Source organism: Protopterus annectens, chromosome 17.part0 (assembly GCF_019279795.1).
Source record: "Protopterus annectens isolate FY-2018-M chromosome 17.part0, PAN1.0, whole genome shotgun sequence".
Lineage (NCBI taxonomy): Eukaryota > Metazoa > Chordata > Ceratodontiformes > Protopteridae > Protopterus > Protopterus annectens.
The window spans coordinates 587,138,331-587,152,827 of NC_056751.1; the positions used below are offsets into that span (position 1 = coordinate 587,138,331).

The 14,497-nt window shown below is 42.4% G+C and overlaps 1 protein-coding gene across 1 annotated transcript in view; it reads right to left on the reverse strand.

Annotated features, from left to right (window-relative positions):
• EPS8L1 (EPS8 like 1) overlaps positions 1 to 14,497 on the reverse strand; it is a 270,983-nt gene that overhangs the window by 144,674 nt on the left and 111,812 nt on the right. Inside the window, exon 2 of the mRNA XM_044059439.1 lies at positions 10,374 to 10,438. Coding sequence (XP_043915374.1) covers positions 10,374 to 10,438 — 65 coding nt within the window. The remainder of the gene's footprint in view (positions 1 to 10,373; positions 10,439 to 14,497) is intronic.

Sequence of the window (14,497 nt, forward strand, 5' to 3'; positions counted from 1 at the left end):
GAAGGAAACGAAGAGTGAATATCAAACCTCGCTCTTCTCCTAAAAACTTTGTTTTTGTACATTCGCACGTTCGCCTGTACCCTGTGATGTGGGGAGCAAGCCCCCCAAACCTATATACCACATCCCCAAGACCACCACGCTTCAGAGGAAAGGAATATGCTGGGAAATGGTCATCTCAGACTTAGTATATACACGTCTATATTTTTTGGCCATTCGGTCTCAGCATTACAGGGATCACTATAGCGGGTCCCTACATTTCAAAGGGTTACTGTTTTATATCATCTCCAAGACCCATTTATTCTTCTAGCATTTATTCAGTTGTTTTGCCTGTTTGAATGTTCTTGTTACGTTTATTTATTTGTATCATGGCTTAGATGTGAGCAGATAGACTTGGTCATCATAATTAACCTGAACATAAAAATATCTTTCCCACCTCCTTTGTTTAGCCACCCAACACACAAATGTGATGTATGTTGATTATGTATCACTGACTCTAGCAGTGTGCAGTCCACACCATGAAACTGATGAGTTAAACCTGTACTGCTGCCTACTTGAAGAGTCCTAGAGTTAAGAGAACTAAGCTTTCACAAGGTTTCATAAGGTTTCACAATAAAATAAATCTTCTCCATTCACCCATTGTATTTGTCTGACAGCCACAATGCAATAATGAGGTAAGATTGCATAACTCCAGGTCCAGGTCATCATGTCATCACACTGGGAGGGGCATAAGCCATCAGTTCTGCACCTTGCAATAAACAAATCCTTCGTTGCTGAATTGCATGAATATACATCAAGCACATTGTTTGTCACAAGATCTTTAGAACTTTTGAGGTATAAAGTCACGTATGTGACTTAAGAAGGAAGATGTGTGGGAGATACTGATGCTAATGCTAAGTTATGGCAAAAGGTGCAGATATACTGGAAAAATGACAGACCATTTTGTTCATTGCACATTTAATAAAAGTGAGATATTTCTTTTTATTCGACATTGGGCCTTAATGGACAGGTTGCCCACTTCTTCTTCTTCTTCTTTCGGCTTTCCCCAGTTAGGGGTCGCCATAGCGGATCACCTGTCTGCTCATGATTGGCAGTGGAGTTTTACGGTGTCAAGTTGCCAGCCCGGCGCTCGACCTTCCACAGAAGGCAATAGACTGTTCCTAAATGAATACTTGACCAGGGGGATTTGGAACCTATCAAGATCACTCCTAATCCAAGAATGGATGGCAGTGCCTGCTACAGAATAAATAATCATAGTGCAAGACACAGGTTACAACTATTTCCATGCTAAGTATTTACATTAATTTATTTTCGTAACTCTGTTATGCATCACTGACTGTAGTTATGGCCATAGTACACTTGACATAAAGTGGCATTACTGTGTAAAGACATTCATTGTAAGTATACCTCGACACAGTGTAACAATTCTGTGCTTATCACTGAATGTGACTAATGATTCAGCCTATGTACAGTAATTACTATGGATACCAGCTGACTATACTTAAGGCCTAATATGACACTCACTAGTACTAATGCAACATTTTGTTACATTAGGAGGTCAGCAGGGAGAAGTTTCACAATGGTGTGAAATGCTGAAAAACATGCTGATACAAATAACTACATTTAGTTATGCTGACTATGTGCTGTGTTTAGAATTACTTATCTTTTTAAAGACATAACACTGTATTTGGTGTAGAAGGGTGATATTGGGCAATTCCATTATAAACACATTTGAAACCCAGAAAAAGAAAATATTTTAAGGAGGCTAGATAGAGTGGAGTATCTTATCTCCAGGAACAGCATTTCAGAAGCTTGGAGATGAAATGCTAAATGCTGTGGCCGCAGCCTTATCAGGTAACCAAGGAACTTTAAGTAATGCAATGGTAGTTTGCCTCTCTTGTCTGACTGGCATTAAGATGGACAAAAGATTAGTTGGATAGCAGTGTGAGATTTGCAGCAGTCACGCTGGTCAGGTGAATGTAGGGCAGGCTTTCTTGTAAAATTTGAGAGCACAGTTTAATAAAGTTGTTGCAGCGATATTCCCTCATTTCAAATATTGTACAACTGTCTCCATCTTAAGGCAGAAATTGGCAAGTTCCAAAGTAGTTTTTCTTGTTTAATGGTGCACAAATGACTCCTCCACATAGCACTAATGGAAGCAGCTGTGAAATTGCTGCAAGGACTTTTGCAGACAGTAAGAAGCATTGCTTACTATGAAACAAATCACTCTCACTATGTTTTCTCTCAATGACATGTAGCTCTTGATTATCATGTGATCACATTGCTGCAGCTGCACACCTTGGTACCAAATCATTATGCAACTACTAATGGCTGTGCTGATGGCAGCACCCTGTCTGGGGGAATCCAAAGGGAGATTTGGCCTTAACTGACTATAGGCTCACATTTAGACTACTTACGTTCATAGGTATATACTAGACTAATGATCTCCAGGGCCTTTATGAGCCTAGCCATACATTCCAACCCAATTGTGTCCCTATATATCATGAGTGTTTATTAGGAGGGGGGTATCTTAGTTAGTCTGTTTCTAGAGGTTAAGTGGGGGTGGAGTATGTTAGCTTGGGTATTAGAGAATAGATTTCTAACTGGTGACTGTTCTGAATTGTTGGTGTGTCAAAACTACTATGGATTAGATGCCTTTGGCATACCGTAGAACTTGATCTCACCTTCACAGAAATTTATAAATATAGTATAAGCATGTGGAACTAAAGGCCAATGTCAAGGGCCTTTGGCTGACAACATTTGCATATGATAACAAACTAGGAGCAATCATAAAATCTCCCCAAAAAACTAACATTATACAAGAAGGACTAACACTGACAAATAACTGCTGCCAAAGCCTTGGCTTAAAGCTCAAAGCCAGAAATCCATAATATTGCCCTTTGGGAAGTCAGTGACCCTAGGAAATTACCTCATTAACAACACACTCCTATGAGTAGAACCAGTAGCCAGGATTTGGGTGCATATGTTGACATGTATGTGTAAGGAAATCATTTGAGGTTGCTCAACTTACAAGCAAGAGCATGTCATCTAAGTCCAAGAAAGTCAGCATTCCACTATATTCGGCAGTCATTAGGACTGTCATTGAGTACAAAGCCCTCTTTGGTATGTACCTGACCAGGCAATAAGTGGAACATCCATGCATGTTCCTCACAAAAAGAATACAGGGGATAAACAAAGTACAGTTTTGTACCTACCATAAATGTAGATGTTCGAGTGCTAATACAGCTGCAGTCATAACAGATGGGTTCTCCTGCCATCAGGCGGGTCCTCGGTCAGCCGAATTCCAAAGTCTAGGTCCGGAGTCAGTTGTCATTGCTTCTTCCCTGACGTCAGTGTGACAGGGGTATAAAAGAACCAGCCAACGCCATTTTCTTCAGTTTTTCTTGCCCCAGATGTCAGGTGCCCCCAGAATGAAAGCAATACATAAATTTGTGTAATAAAGCAATGCCATATAATCAAAATACAGTAGTGCAAGCAAATACATCAAGAATAAATACCCCAATCAGGTTGCATGAGGAGATGTTAGCCACTAGGCCTGTCCCAAGAGGGGAAGGAGGGAGGGAAACCTGGACTGCAGCTGTATTAGCACTCGAACATCTACATTTATGGTAGGTACAAAACTGTACTATGTTCATCATGCATACAGCTGTAGTCATAACAGATGGGTAGAATCCCAAAGCTAGGAAAGGGGTGGTAGGCGCTAGGTGGAACTAGGAGGAGCCAGAATGCCCTGCAGTACTGCAGTGGCAAAGCCCGCTCTAGATTTGGAGTATAGTGGAAGGTGGTAGTGTTTGGAGAAGGTATGCACGGAACTCCAAGTGGCTGCTTCCAAAATATCTTTGGTAGGAACTCCTCTGAGAAAAGCTGCAGAGGTAGCTGTGGCCCTTGTGGAGTGAGATCTGATGCCTGTAGGCACAGTTTTGCCATGGAAAGAATAGCAAAAGCGTATGCAGTGGGCTATCCATTTTGAGATTGTCTGTTTGGAAATTGGCTTTCCTTGAGCTCCTAAAGCATAGGACACAAAGAGCTGTTTTGATTTTCTGAAAGGCTTTGTTCTGTCCAAATAATAACGCAGTTGTCTGTGGATGTCCAAGGAATGTAGTAATCTCTCCCCTTTGTTTTGAGGATTAGGATAAAAGGTAGGTAAGTGTATAGCCTGATTCAAAGCTACCCTGGATACCACTTTTAGCATAAAGGACGGGTTGGTTCATAAGGAAACTCTGTCCTGATGGAAGATGATAAAAGGCTGCACAGCCATGAGAGCTTGTAGTTCCAATACCCTACGAGCTGAGGTAATAGCCAGAAGGAAAGCTGTTTTCCAGGACAAATATTGCAAATCTGATGAGGCAGCTGGCTCAAAAGGAGGCAAGGTCAGTTTTTCTAGAATGAAATTGAGATCCCAAGCAGGTATTGGTTGTTTCCTTGGGGGTTTTAGATTCTTAGCCCCTCTGAGGAACTGTCTTAAGAGGGGGTGAGAGAATAAGGGTGGATCAGTGTTGTATTCTGCAGAAATGGCTGAGGCATGGATTTTGATGGAGGAGAATGAAAGTCCACTGCTTAGCAGCTCAGCTAGATACTGTAATATTTGAGGTAAGTTCAGTTTTCCAGGATCCTGGCCCTTTTTCTCATTCCAGACACAAAACCGTTTCCATTTTGCTGAGTAAGCTTTTCTAGTAGACTGTCTTCTGGCTTCCAAAATGACATCCTGCACCTCCTTGGAGAGTAGGGTCTGTTGTGATGCTGAGGAATCTTCCATGTGGCTAGATTTAGTGTTTTTAGCTGACTGTGAAGAGTTTTGAAGCTGTGCTGAATCAGGAGAAGAGGCATTAGAGGCAGGGTCCATGGTGGGGAATGCGTCAGGCTCCTCAGGAGTGGATACCAGTGTTGTCTTGGCCAGTCTGGAGCAATGAGAATCATCTTTGGTCTGTCTGCTCTGGTTTTTAATAGAACTTTGGGCAGCAGAGGAAGAGGTGGGAAGGCATAAACTGTCATTGATGTCCAACTGAAAGAGAGAGCGTCCACTCTCCTGGCCTTTGGATGAAAAATCCTTGAGCAGAATTTTGTCAATTGGTGATTTTTGTGGGAGGCAAAGAGATCTATGTCTGGCCTTCCCCATGCTTGATTTATCTCTGTAAAAACTTGAGGATGCAACTTCCATTCGTGTGGATCTGTCATATTTCTGCTTAGGTTGTCTGCCAGCGTGTTTTCCTTGCCTGGCAAGTACTGTGCTTGTAGTTCGATTTGTAAGTCCAGGGCCATGTTCCAAAGTGACATGGCAAGTCTGCATAGGGGGTAAGAATGGGTTCCTCCCTGTTTGTTTATGTACCACATTACTGTGGTGTTGTCCGTTCTTATCAATAGTTGACCTGGTTGCAGAAGGTCTTTGAAAGCTATAATAGCATTTATTACTGCTAGCATCTCCTTTTGATTGATGTGAAGGTGCTTTTCTTTTTGGGACCATTTGCCCTGAATGCACTGATCTGTCATGTGTGCCCCCCAGGCGTAGTCCGAGGCGTCTGTTGTGATGACTTGATTTGCTTGAGGCTTGTTGAATGGGAGACCTGTGTTTATTTGGCAAGCTTGAGCCCACCACAGAAATTCCTTTTGAAGACATGGAATTAGTGGTATTATTGTTTCCAAGCTGTGGCTGTGCTGAGACCATAGGTTTTTCAGGTACCATTGAAGTTTCCTCATATGCAGCTTTGCACATGGGATTAGTAAGATGCAAGATGCCATGAATCCCAGAGCCTGCAGGATTTTCCTTGCAGTCAGACTGGTGCAATTTGCTAGTGTTCTGAAGTATTGAGTTAGTTGCCCCTGCTTCTCTGGCATGAGGTAGGCCATCTGGGTGTTTGTGTCCAAGTTGGCACCCAGGAAAATTATTTTCCGAGAGGGTATTAGCCTTGATTTCTTTTTGTTGACTGTGTATCCCAGAGAATTCAACAACATTATTACATAAGCCAGATGTTTCAGAAGAATGTGCTTGCTGTCCGCTTGGATCAGGCAGTCGTCCAAATAGGGGTATATTTGTATCCCTTGAAGTCTGCAGTAGGCAATTACTGATGCCAGGCATTTTGTAAATACTCTGGGCACAGTAGATAAGCCAAAGGGCAATGCAGAGAATTGATAATGGGTTGAACCTGCAAGAAATCTGAGGTATCTTCTGCAATTTTGTCTGATTGGGACATGCAGGTATGCCTCCTTGAGGTCCAATGTTACCAGCCAAGACTCCTTGCCCAGCATGGGAAGAAGCTGCTGTAGATTGAGCATCCTGAATTTTGGTACGAGTAGAAATGTGTTTAGGATGGATAAGTCCAAAATAGGTCTCCAATCTTTTCCCTTCCTTGGTACCAGGAATAGTCTGGAATAAAAACCTTGACCTTGTTCGTGCGTAGGTACCTCTTGAATAGCTTTCATGTCTAAGAGATCTGAAATTTGTCTTTGTGCCTCTGCCCTTTGATTGTGTGGCAGGTTTGGCATGCCTCTCATTTTTGGAAGGGTGTGAAAATGGAATCTGCAGCCTCTGTTTATAATGTCCAGGATCCATTTGTCTTTTGTGACAATATGCCAATTTTTTGAAAATAATGCCAGATTTCCGCCTAAGGGTGCTGCCATTTGAGTCTTCTGAATGGTTGCGAGTTATCCTCACCACCTCTTTGTGTAGGAGCTTGCCATTGTCTGCCTCTAAACGATCCTTGGGATTGCCCTCTGCCCCTCGGGCGCCTGTATCTACCTCTTTGGGGTCTGTCCGTGGCTGGAAAGGACCAATTTTTGGAAGGCCAATTTCTACTGAAATGTGGGGGTTGTACCCATAGAAAATCTTTCACTGTTTGCATTGATTTAGCCTTTTCCTCCATTTTCCTTAAAACCTCCTCAGCATTAGCACCAAATAATACATCCTTTTGTAGAGGGGCATCTAGTAATTTAGCTTTGACATGATCTGGTAAGGTTTGTTCCTTGAGCCAGGCATGTCTACGTATGACTGATCCTGTAACAGCAGCTCTACATGAGGCCTCTAGAGCATCAAAACCACATTGTAAGGTATGTTTACCCACTTGTTCTGCACTGTGCATCAAATCCTGCAACTCCTTCAAGTCTGGTTGTTCAGGTTGTGACATTTTACTTCTCAATTGTGATAACAGAAACTGTTGGTACTTTAGCATATGGAACTGACAGTTTAATGCCCTCATGGTTAAGGTGGCCGAGGTATATACCTTTTTTCCCCCACCTTTCTAAGGATCTGGAATCTCTCTCGGAAGGTAATGGGTTTTTAGCAGTGGAGGCCTTAATTCCCTTGGGACCCTGTGAGATGGTTTCTGGGTCAGCAGCATGGCTTTTGTATAGAAATTGGTGTGAGTCAGGGACCCTGTAATACCTGTCAGGCTTGACTGGGGCTGGAGGTAGAGAATCCGGGTTAAGGCAGGCCTCCAAGTACACATCATCTAGTATGTCCAAGACAGGAGGTATAGCCAGAGGCCTGTGTTGAGGTAGCAAGAGAAATTCCCTAAGCCTTTTCTTGGAATCTGAGTAATCTTGGCCTTCCCAGTGGAAGTGTTCCCTTAAGGTATGCAAAGTTTCCCCAAATGAGTAATCCTCTGAGAGGGATACAGATGGAATGGACTCCTCTGCATTGGAGTCTTCAAAAAGAGAGAAAGAATGTTCCTGTTCATCAGAGTGCTCTGATATAATGGAGCCCTGATCAGAGGAGGGGGATTCTTCCTCCACTCTGGGCCTTTTGTCTGGGGGGGGGTTGAGAACCCCTGATAAGAGTAATTAAATCCTCAGGCATTTTAAGCATCTGTTTTTTAGGCATGGAGCCTGGAGATGGGCCCTGTGTAGCTGGCCTCTTAGAATGCATGGCTGCTTTAGACTTAGTGAAAGCCTTGATGGAAAAAGAAGAGGAAGGTCTGAAGACACCTTGAGAGGAGGTAGACCTGTCCACAGTTTGAGATTCACCTCCAAGAGTGGCTTCGGCATCTGTAGTCGGGGTGTGGGCCGAGGAGCCTGCGACCTCGGGCACAGGAGACACCGCCAATGAAGTGTCGTCGGTAGTCAGGGGCTGCGTAGGCACCTCGCTGAGAACTGGACCACGTGTAGTCGGCTTTGGCGTGGTGTCGGTAGAGGCTACGGACCTCGTGTGTCGGTCCTTATCTTTGCGCTTTTTAGACAAAACTGGAGTCGGAGTATCTGACGACATAATATAGTTAAATGTTTTGCCAAAATAATGCTGGGCAAACTCCGCCCGATGCTTAATGGTGCGCTTGTTGAATGTAGCACAAAAACGACAGGCCGAGACGTCGTGGTCTGGGCCTAAACAAGGAATACAGAGGGAATGGAAATCCTTATGCGGTATTTGCTTCCCACATGAAATACAATTGTTAACTTTGTCTGACATTGGTCTGAGGCAAGAAAAGTTTCCCCAAAGGGGTACTTAGCTTTCAAGAAGACTTCGGTTGCAAAATTTTCGTAATTTCAGGAGCTGGCCGACCGGCACTTGCAAACTGCTTCTGCTTCGGGCACCGCGCAGCAAGAAAGACTGAAGAAAATGGTGTCAGCTGGTTCTTTTATACCCCTGTCACACTGACGTCAGGGAATAAGCGACGACAACCAACACCGGACCTAGACTTTGGAATTCGGCCGACCGAGGACCCGCCTGACGGCAGGAGAACCCATCTGTTATGACTGCAGCTGTATGCACGATGAACATCATGTCCTATGCAGACTGTGTCAAAGCCCTATCTCTATACTCTGTTTCCTACAGAATGTTGAGAAGTGATCCATGCTTGCCATACAAGGCATCCTTGGATTCCAGTCTAACGGACCTTTTGCATACCTACAAAATGAGCAGCATCAGAATTATTCGATCTAGGTATTTGCACTTTACTTTTGACATATATGACAAGTTGGAGGGATGCGTATTTGTCTCACAGAGTTCCCCTTCTCTGGAATTTCCCATCTGTGTGAAGTAGCACTCTTCCTTAACCCTATTCAACAGAAACCTGCATCAGTGGATGGGAAACTGGAAATAATACCACGGGTCTAGCACCTATGTCTCTAATGGAGAGCAGCAGCCTGTAAATGTTGCTCTAGCTTACACATAACCTATAAAATAACCTCTAAGGCACACAGACTTGCCGGATACATTTGGGACGCTTGGCTAGCCTTACAAAGGCCAGCATACAACCCTATGGGATACATTTGGCATGCTTCTGTTAGGCTTATAATGTCCCCAGTGATCATTACAAAGCACACAATGTGGTCAGTTTAAACATGCAAAACAAGCAAAAATTCAAAGCAAAATAAAACATTGCAAACAGAAAAACTAAAAAGCATTAGAATGTACAAATTAGCTAAAGCTTACAGCAATTATCAAAACAAGCAGCAGTAGGCAGTAATCATACTCACCATTAGTACAGCAGAGATGACTTGTTTAAAGCTCTACCCATAATACATAGAAGCCCACTTCTTTTACTTTTTGGTTTAACCATTATTTGGGGCCAACCCCTAATGTAATAGACATCAGGCTTTTCATTAGCTAAGTGATTCAAAGAATAGTTAGACTATCCACGTATGCTGTACTGATGAGTCTGCAAATAGTGAAACATGACATGTCTTCAGCTACTAGAATCTGGCTTCATTGGCTTGAATGCATTAATAAAAACCTGAACAAATAAGTAAACAGCCAACATATATTCAAAAGCCAGTAAGCTCCTGCACTAATATATTCTTTAAGGATGATTTAGATTCCTCCCATGATGTCCTAATCAAGGGAACTGCTGTCTTTCAGAAGGTGCTCTGTTTGTCAAGGTTTTACTAGTTTAGTCCTACGTGCATTTGGTCAGGTACTGTTTTGCTTTTTTTCCCCTTTACAGTTTGACATGTTAAATGCAAATCCTGACACTTTCCAAGAGTGGTGTAGATTTCCATAAGGTGCAGTACCCCCTATATGTATGTGTGTGTGTGTGTGTGTGTGTGTGTGTGTGTGTGTGTGTGTGTGTGTGTGTGTGTGTGTGTGTGTGTGTGTGTGTATGTGTGTATGTGTGTATGTGTGTGTGTGTGTGTGTGTGTGTGTGTGTGTGTGTGTGTGTGTGTGTGTGTGTGTGTATATACTTGAGTGGACTTACATATGTTAAATGAAAATAAACAAGTTAACTTATGTGGGGAGGGAGAGGTGTCATGCTTCTTTACTGCTTATATTCACTTTACTCTCACATGAGACAAATACAATATCTAACTTATTCTGTTGTGTTCAACACTCAAGAGTAATGAAATAAGAAAAGTGAACTGTAATAGCTAAAGGCTCTGTCACATGACCAAGCAAAAGTACAGAAACGAAAACGTATTAAACAACTTACATTAACAGCATACTGTGATGTGTCTGCTGCGATGAAGTTAAAACTAGAGTACTTCTTTCTTTGCTCTGTAAGAAAATATACAGAATATATTACACTAAGATCATCTTTCTGATTCATGGCAGCAGATTTCATTTAAAGTAAATATTGCATACTGCTAAGATAGACCAATTAAAAACAGACATTTTGGTCACACTTTCTGATATTAAATATGCTGTGCAGGGATTCTTACACACATTTGTTTCCCAATTATAAGTCTGGATTATCTGTTTCTAAAATTATAAAGCATTTTATTATGCGTGACATTGTCTTTGTACTGTCACCTTATTCCACACCCTGATTTACTGTTCCTACAGTAAAAGCAGTTCTGGAGCTAATTCAAGTTAAACAAAAGGGCCTATAAATATAAGTTTCACTTTGGGTTTCAGTACAAATGCCACAATTGTCATTAAGTGGTTTTATAAAAAAGATTAACCATTTTAATCAGACAAAAGATATTCTCAAAACAGGCAAATTAAACAGAGCAGTGCCACAAAGCCAAAGCTGCTAAATTTTGTGTTTTAAACATACATTTCAAAAAGCACTCTGTTACAGGATATGCTCAGCAAATTCAAGCTGTTCACCCAAATGCACTTCACTTGGGAAAGAATCTGCAGAAAACTCTGCCACACACATTCCAGGAAATCAGTTTAGACATGATAGACACACACACACACACACACACACACACACACACACACACACACACACACACACACACACACACTAAATGTCCCATAATATGTTAAAGCAGGCTGTTTGTAACCTGAACAACAAATGTAGATTTTGTGAAGATAAGTTTTAGAAGTATGAAATCAGCTGTAAGATTGTGTAGGTGAGCAAGCTTAACCTGCACTTGATGACATCAACATTTGTGTAGTGGTGGACATGCTAAGGTTTGTAGGATGGACAAACATATGTAATTTGGGATTAAGGACTTGGCTGTGGATTTAGTATGGGCACAGGTGGTACAGTTGTTGGAGTTATGCCAGTGCTCATGCTACATTCATTTCTCATAGGATCATAGGAAGTTACGAGGCTCGTTGGCCCGAGGGCCCTTACAAGCCTAGCCAAGATCTACTCTTACTTCAATGATCAGCACTAATTGCCTCTGTCCAAGAGGGACACAGGTGGAACCTCCAGGGTGAATTTATGGTTACCCATCCAATTGTCCAGACTGCATTTGAAGAGGGCCAATGAGGTGCTCTGTTTGACATGAAGTGGGAGTCCATTCCAAAGGTGTAGTAACCTCTGGGAGACAAATCTGTCCCTCCAGCAGGTTCTATTAATGTCACCTACCAGGTTAAGATCTTTAGAGTCAGTAACTTGTGTACCATTTGACTTACGAATATGCAGCATTTCCAAAAAGCAGGGTCAAAGATTGCATTACATGCAAGGCATAGATCGTAGTAGTCTGTATGAAACAGAATAAAGTGACAGTGATTTCAGATGACCCACATAGCGCAGATGCCGAATACCTTGAATTTTCCTTGTGAGGCACCTTTGTGGTCTCTCCAATTGCTGCATGTGCTTGGAAAGGTACATTGCAGGGATGCTGCATTCAATTATTGGCCTGATGAAGGAGGAGTACAGAGAGTTCAGAGAGGTTATAACTTATTTTTTTTCTGGATGCAATGCCCTTACATATGAGATGAGCAATATAGAATGCCCTTCTTACCACTGTGGAGACATGGTGATCAAAGGTAAGGTTGCTGTCAACCTGTGTGCCCAGGTCTCTCACCACTGAGTGCATACTTGGGTGTTGCTGTTGATGTGGTAGTTAGCAGGAATATCGCACTTACTGAAAGGGATGATAATACATTTTTTTGCATTGAGTTTAAGGCCATGACTTTGGCACCACTCATTTGTTTGTATAAGACCCTTTTGTAGGATGTTGATATCGTTTGGAGATTCTGTGACTGCTCCCAGTTTGCAGTCAGCAAACTTTGTCAGCCACAGACCTTTAGTTTTAGATTGTACTTCAGAGAAATAGATTCCAAACAGTAGCGGTCCCAGGACTGATCCCTGTGGGATACCACTGGTTACAGGTCTGGTGTTGTAAGTGCATTCCCCTATTTTGACTATATGGGTTCTATGTGTGAGCCAGTTAATGAAACATCTAATGATATAAGGGTTGATACCTAGCTGGGTGAGTTTGGCAATGATGCCTGAGTGGAGGATAGTGTGAAAAGCCTTGGCTAAGTCTAGGTAGGCTATATGCACATATTTCCCCTCATCCAGGGCCTTGGTGACTGTCTCGAAGAAGTCCACCAGGTTTAACAGGCATGATCTCCCTTTAACAAATCCAGACTGAGTAGGGTCAAGTGTTTGGAGGTTACCAATATCTTTGCTGATAAGGTTCATGATGATTCCCTCCATGGCCTTGCAGATAAGTCTAGTCAGGCTAATAGATCTATAGTTCCTGGGGTTAGTGGAAGCACTACCTTTTTGGGGATAACAGTGACCTTTTTCCATTCAGCTGAGATGAAGCCAGTGCTTAGGCTATGATTGAAAAGAGTACCCTATGGTGTTGCTAATTCTTGGTTTAGCCCATGAAGGACGCAGCCTGAGATGTTATCAGGTACCATGGATGCTGTGTTTTTGACCTTAGAGAGGGCATTTATGGCCTGCTGTTTAGAGATACAAGGTAGAGGACAGGTGGTAGGGATGTCTTGGGGTAAGTGTGGTGGGGACAGGGTAGTGAAGTTTTCACAGAACCTGTCGGCTAACAAGTTAGCAATGTCCACAGGCTCGGTATATGTGGTATCATTAATTACCACTTTGTCACAGATCTGGGCCTTTCCTTTTAGGTTACAGATATAACTAAAGAACGTCTTATGGTTGTCCTTAGTTGAGGAAGCTAATTTGGATTCATAGTCAGCTTTGGAGGACTTTACAATAAGTATTATTTGCTTCTTTAAGATGAGGAGGGAGTGTTTCCAGTTTAGGGCTTGCTCCCTCTTACGTTTAGACAGCAATTTCTTCCTCTTATTCTAAAGCTTGTTAATGGCAGTTGTCCACCAGACAGGTTTGCTTTTCTTTGAGGAGCTTGCTTCGGTCCTGTCAGGTACAGCTGAGTCAGTGTAGTTGTTCAGGTGTTTGTATAAAGCATTTGTGTAGAACTTGGCATAGTTGCCAGTTCGGGGGGAGGTGCAATGAAATTATTTATACCATCCCATAAGAGGTTATAATCTGCTTTGGAGAAGTTTTTTAGTTTAGTTGGTGCTATAGGGGTCAGGTGTGATAGTAACTTTGAATGAAAATGATTTATGGTCAGATCTCACCAGGGAAGACCTCGCAGTGGGGGTGCTACAGTGGTCCCGCATATCGGTGAGCACCAGATCCAGAAAGTTGGCACCCCTTGTGAGGGTGTCAACTAGCTGGTTCAGGGCATTGGAGTTAATGAAGTCGAAGAACCTTTAGGCAAATTAGTTTAAGCACGAGTAATTTCCTCATTCAATGGATGGGTAGTTAAAGTCACGCAAAACCATGGTATTCAGATGTATTTTGATAGACTCAAGTAGATCCAATTAGGCAGAGTAGGTGTCTTGAATAGGTGTCCTACCAACAGTTAATTGCACTTGAAGTATCTCCAAGGAATCATGCTGTCGAACCAATCTGGAGGTTTATTAAGACCTGCTCTTTAGAGATACTAGGTTGTGAATAGGTGGTAGGAATGTTTTGGGGTATATGTGGCAGGGATGGGGGGAGAAGTTTTAACTGAACCTGTCTACTGGCAAGTTGGCTATTTTCACTGACTTAGTGTATGTGGTACCATTCAATACCAGTTCAGGGCAAATCTTTGCTTTTCCTTTAAGGTTTCAGATGTAGCTAAAGAATGTAATATGGTCATCCTTAGCTAGGGATGCTAGTCTAGATTTGTAGTTAGTTTTAGAGGCCTTTACAAGATGTATTATTTGCTTGTTTAAGCTGAGAAGGGTGTGCCTCCAGTTTTGAGATTGTTCCTTTTTGCTCTTAGACAGCAATTTCTTCCTCTTATTATATAGCACGTTTATGGCAGATGTCCACCAGGCAGGCTTGTTTTTTTTTGAGGATCTTGATTTGGTCTTATCAGGAACAGCTGAGTC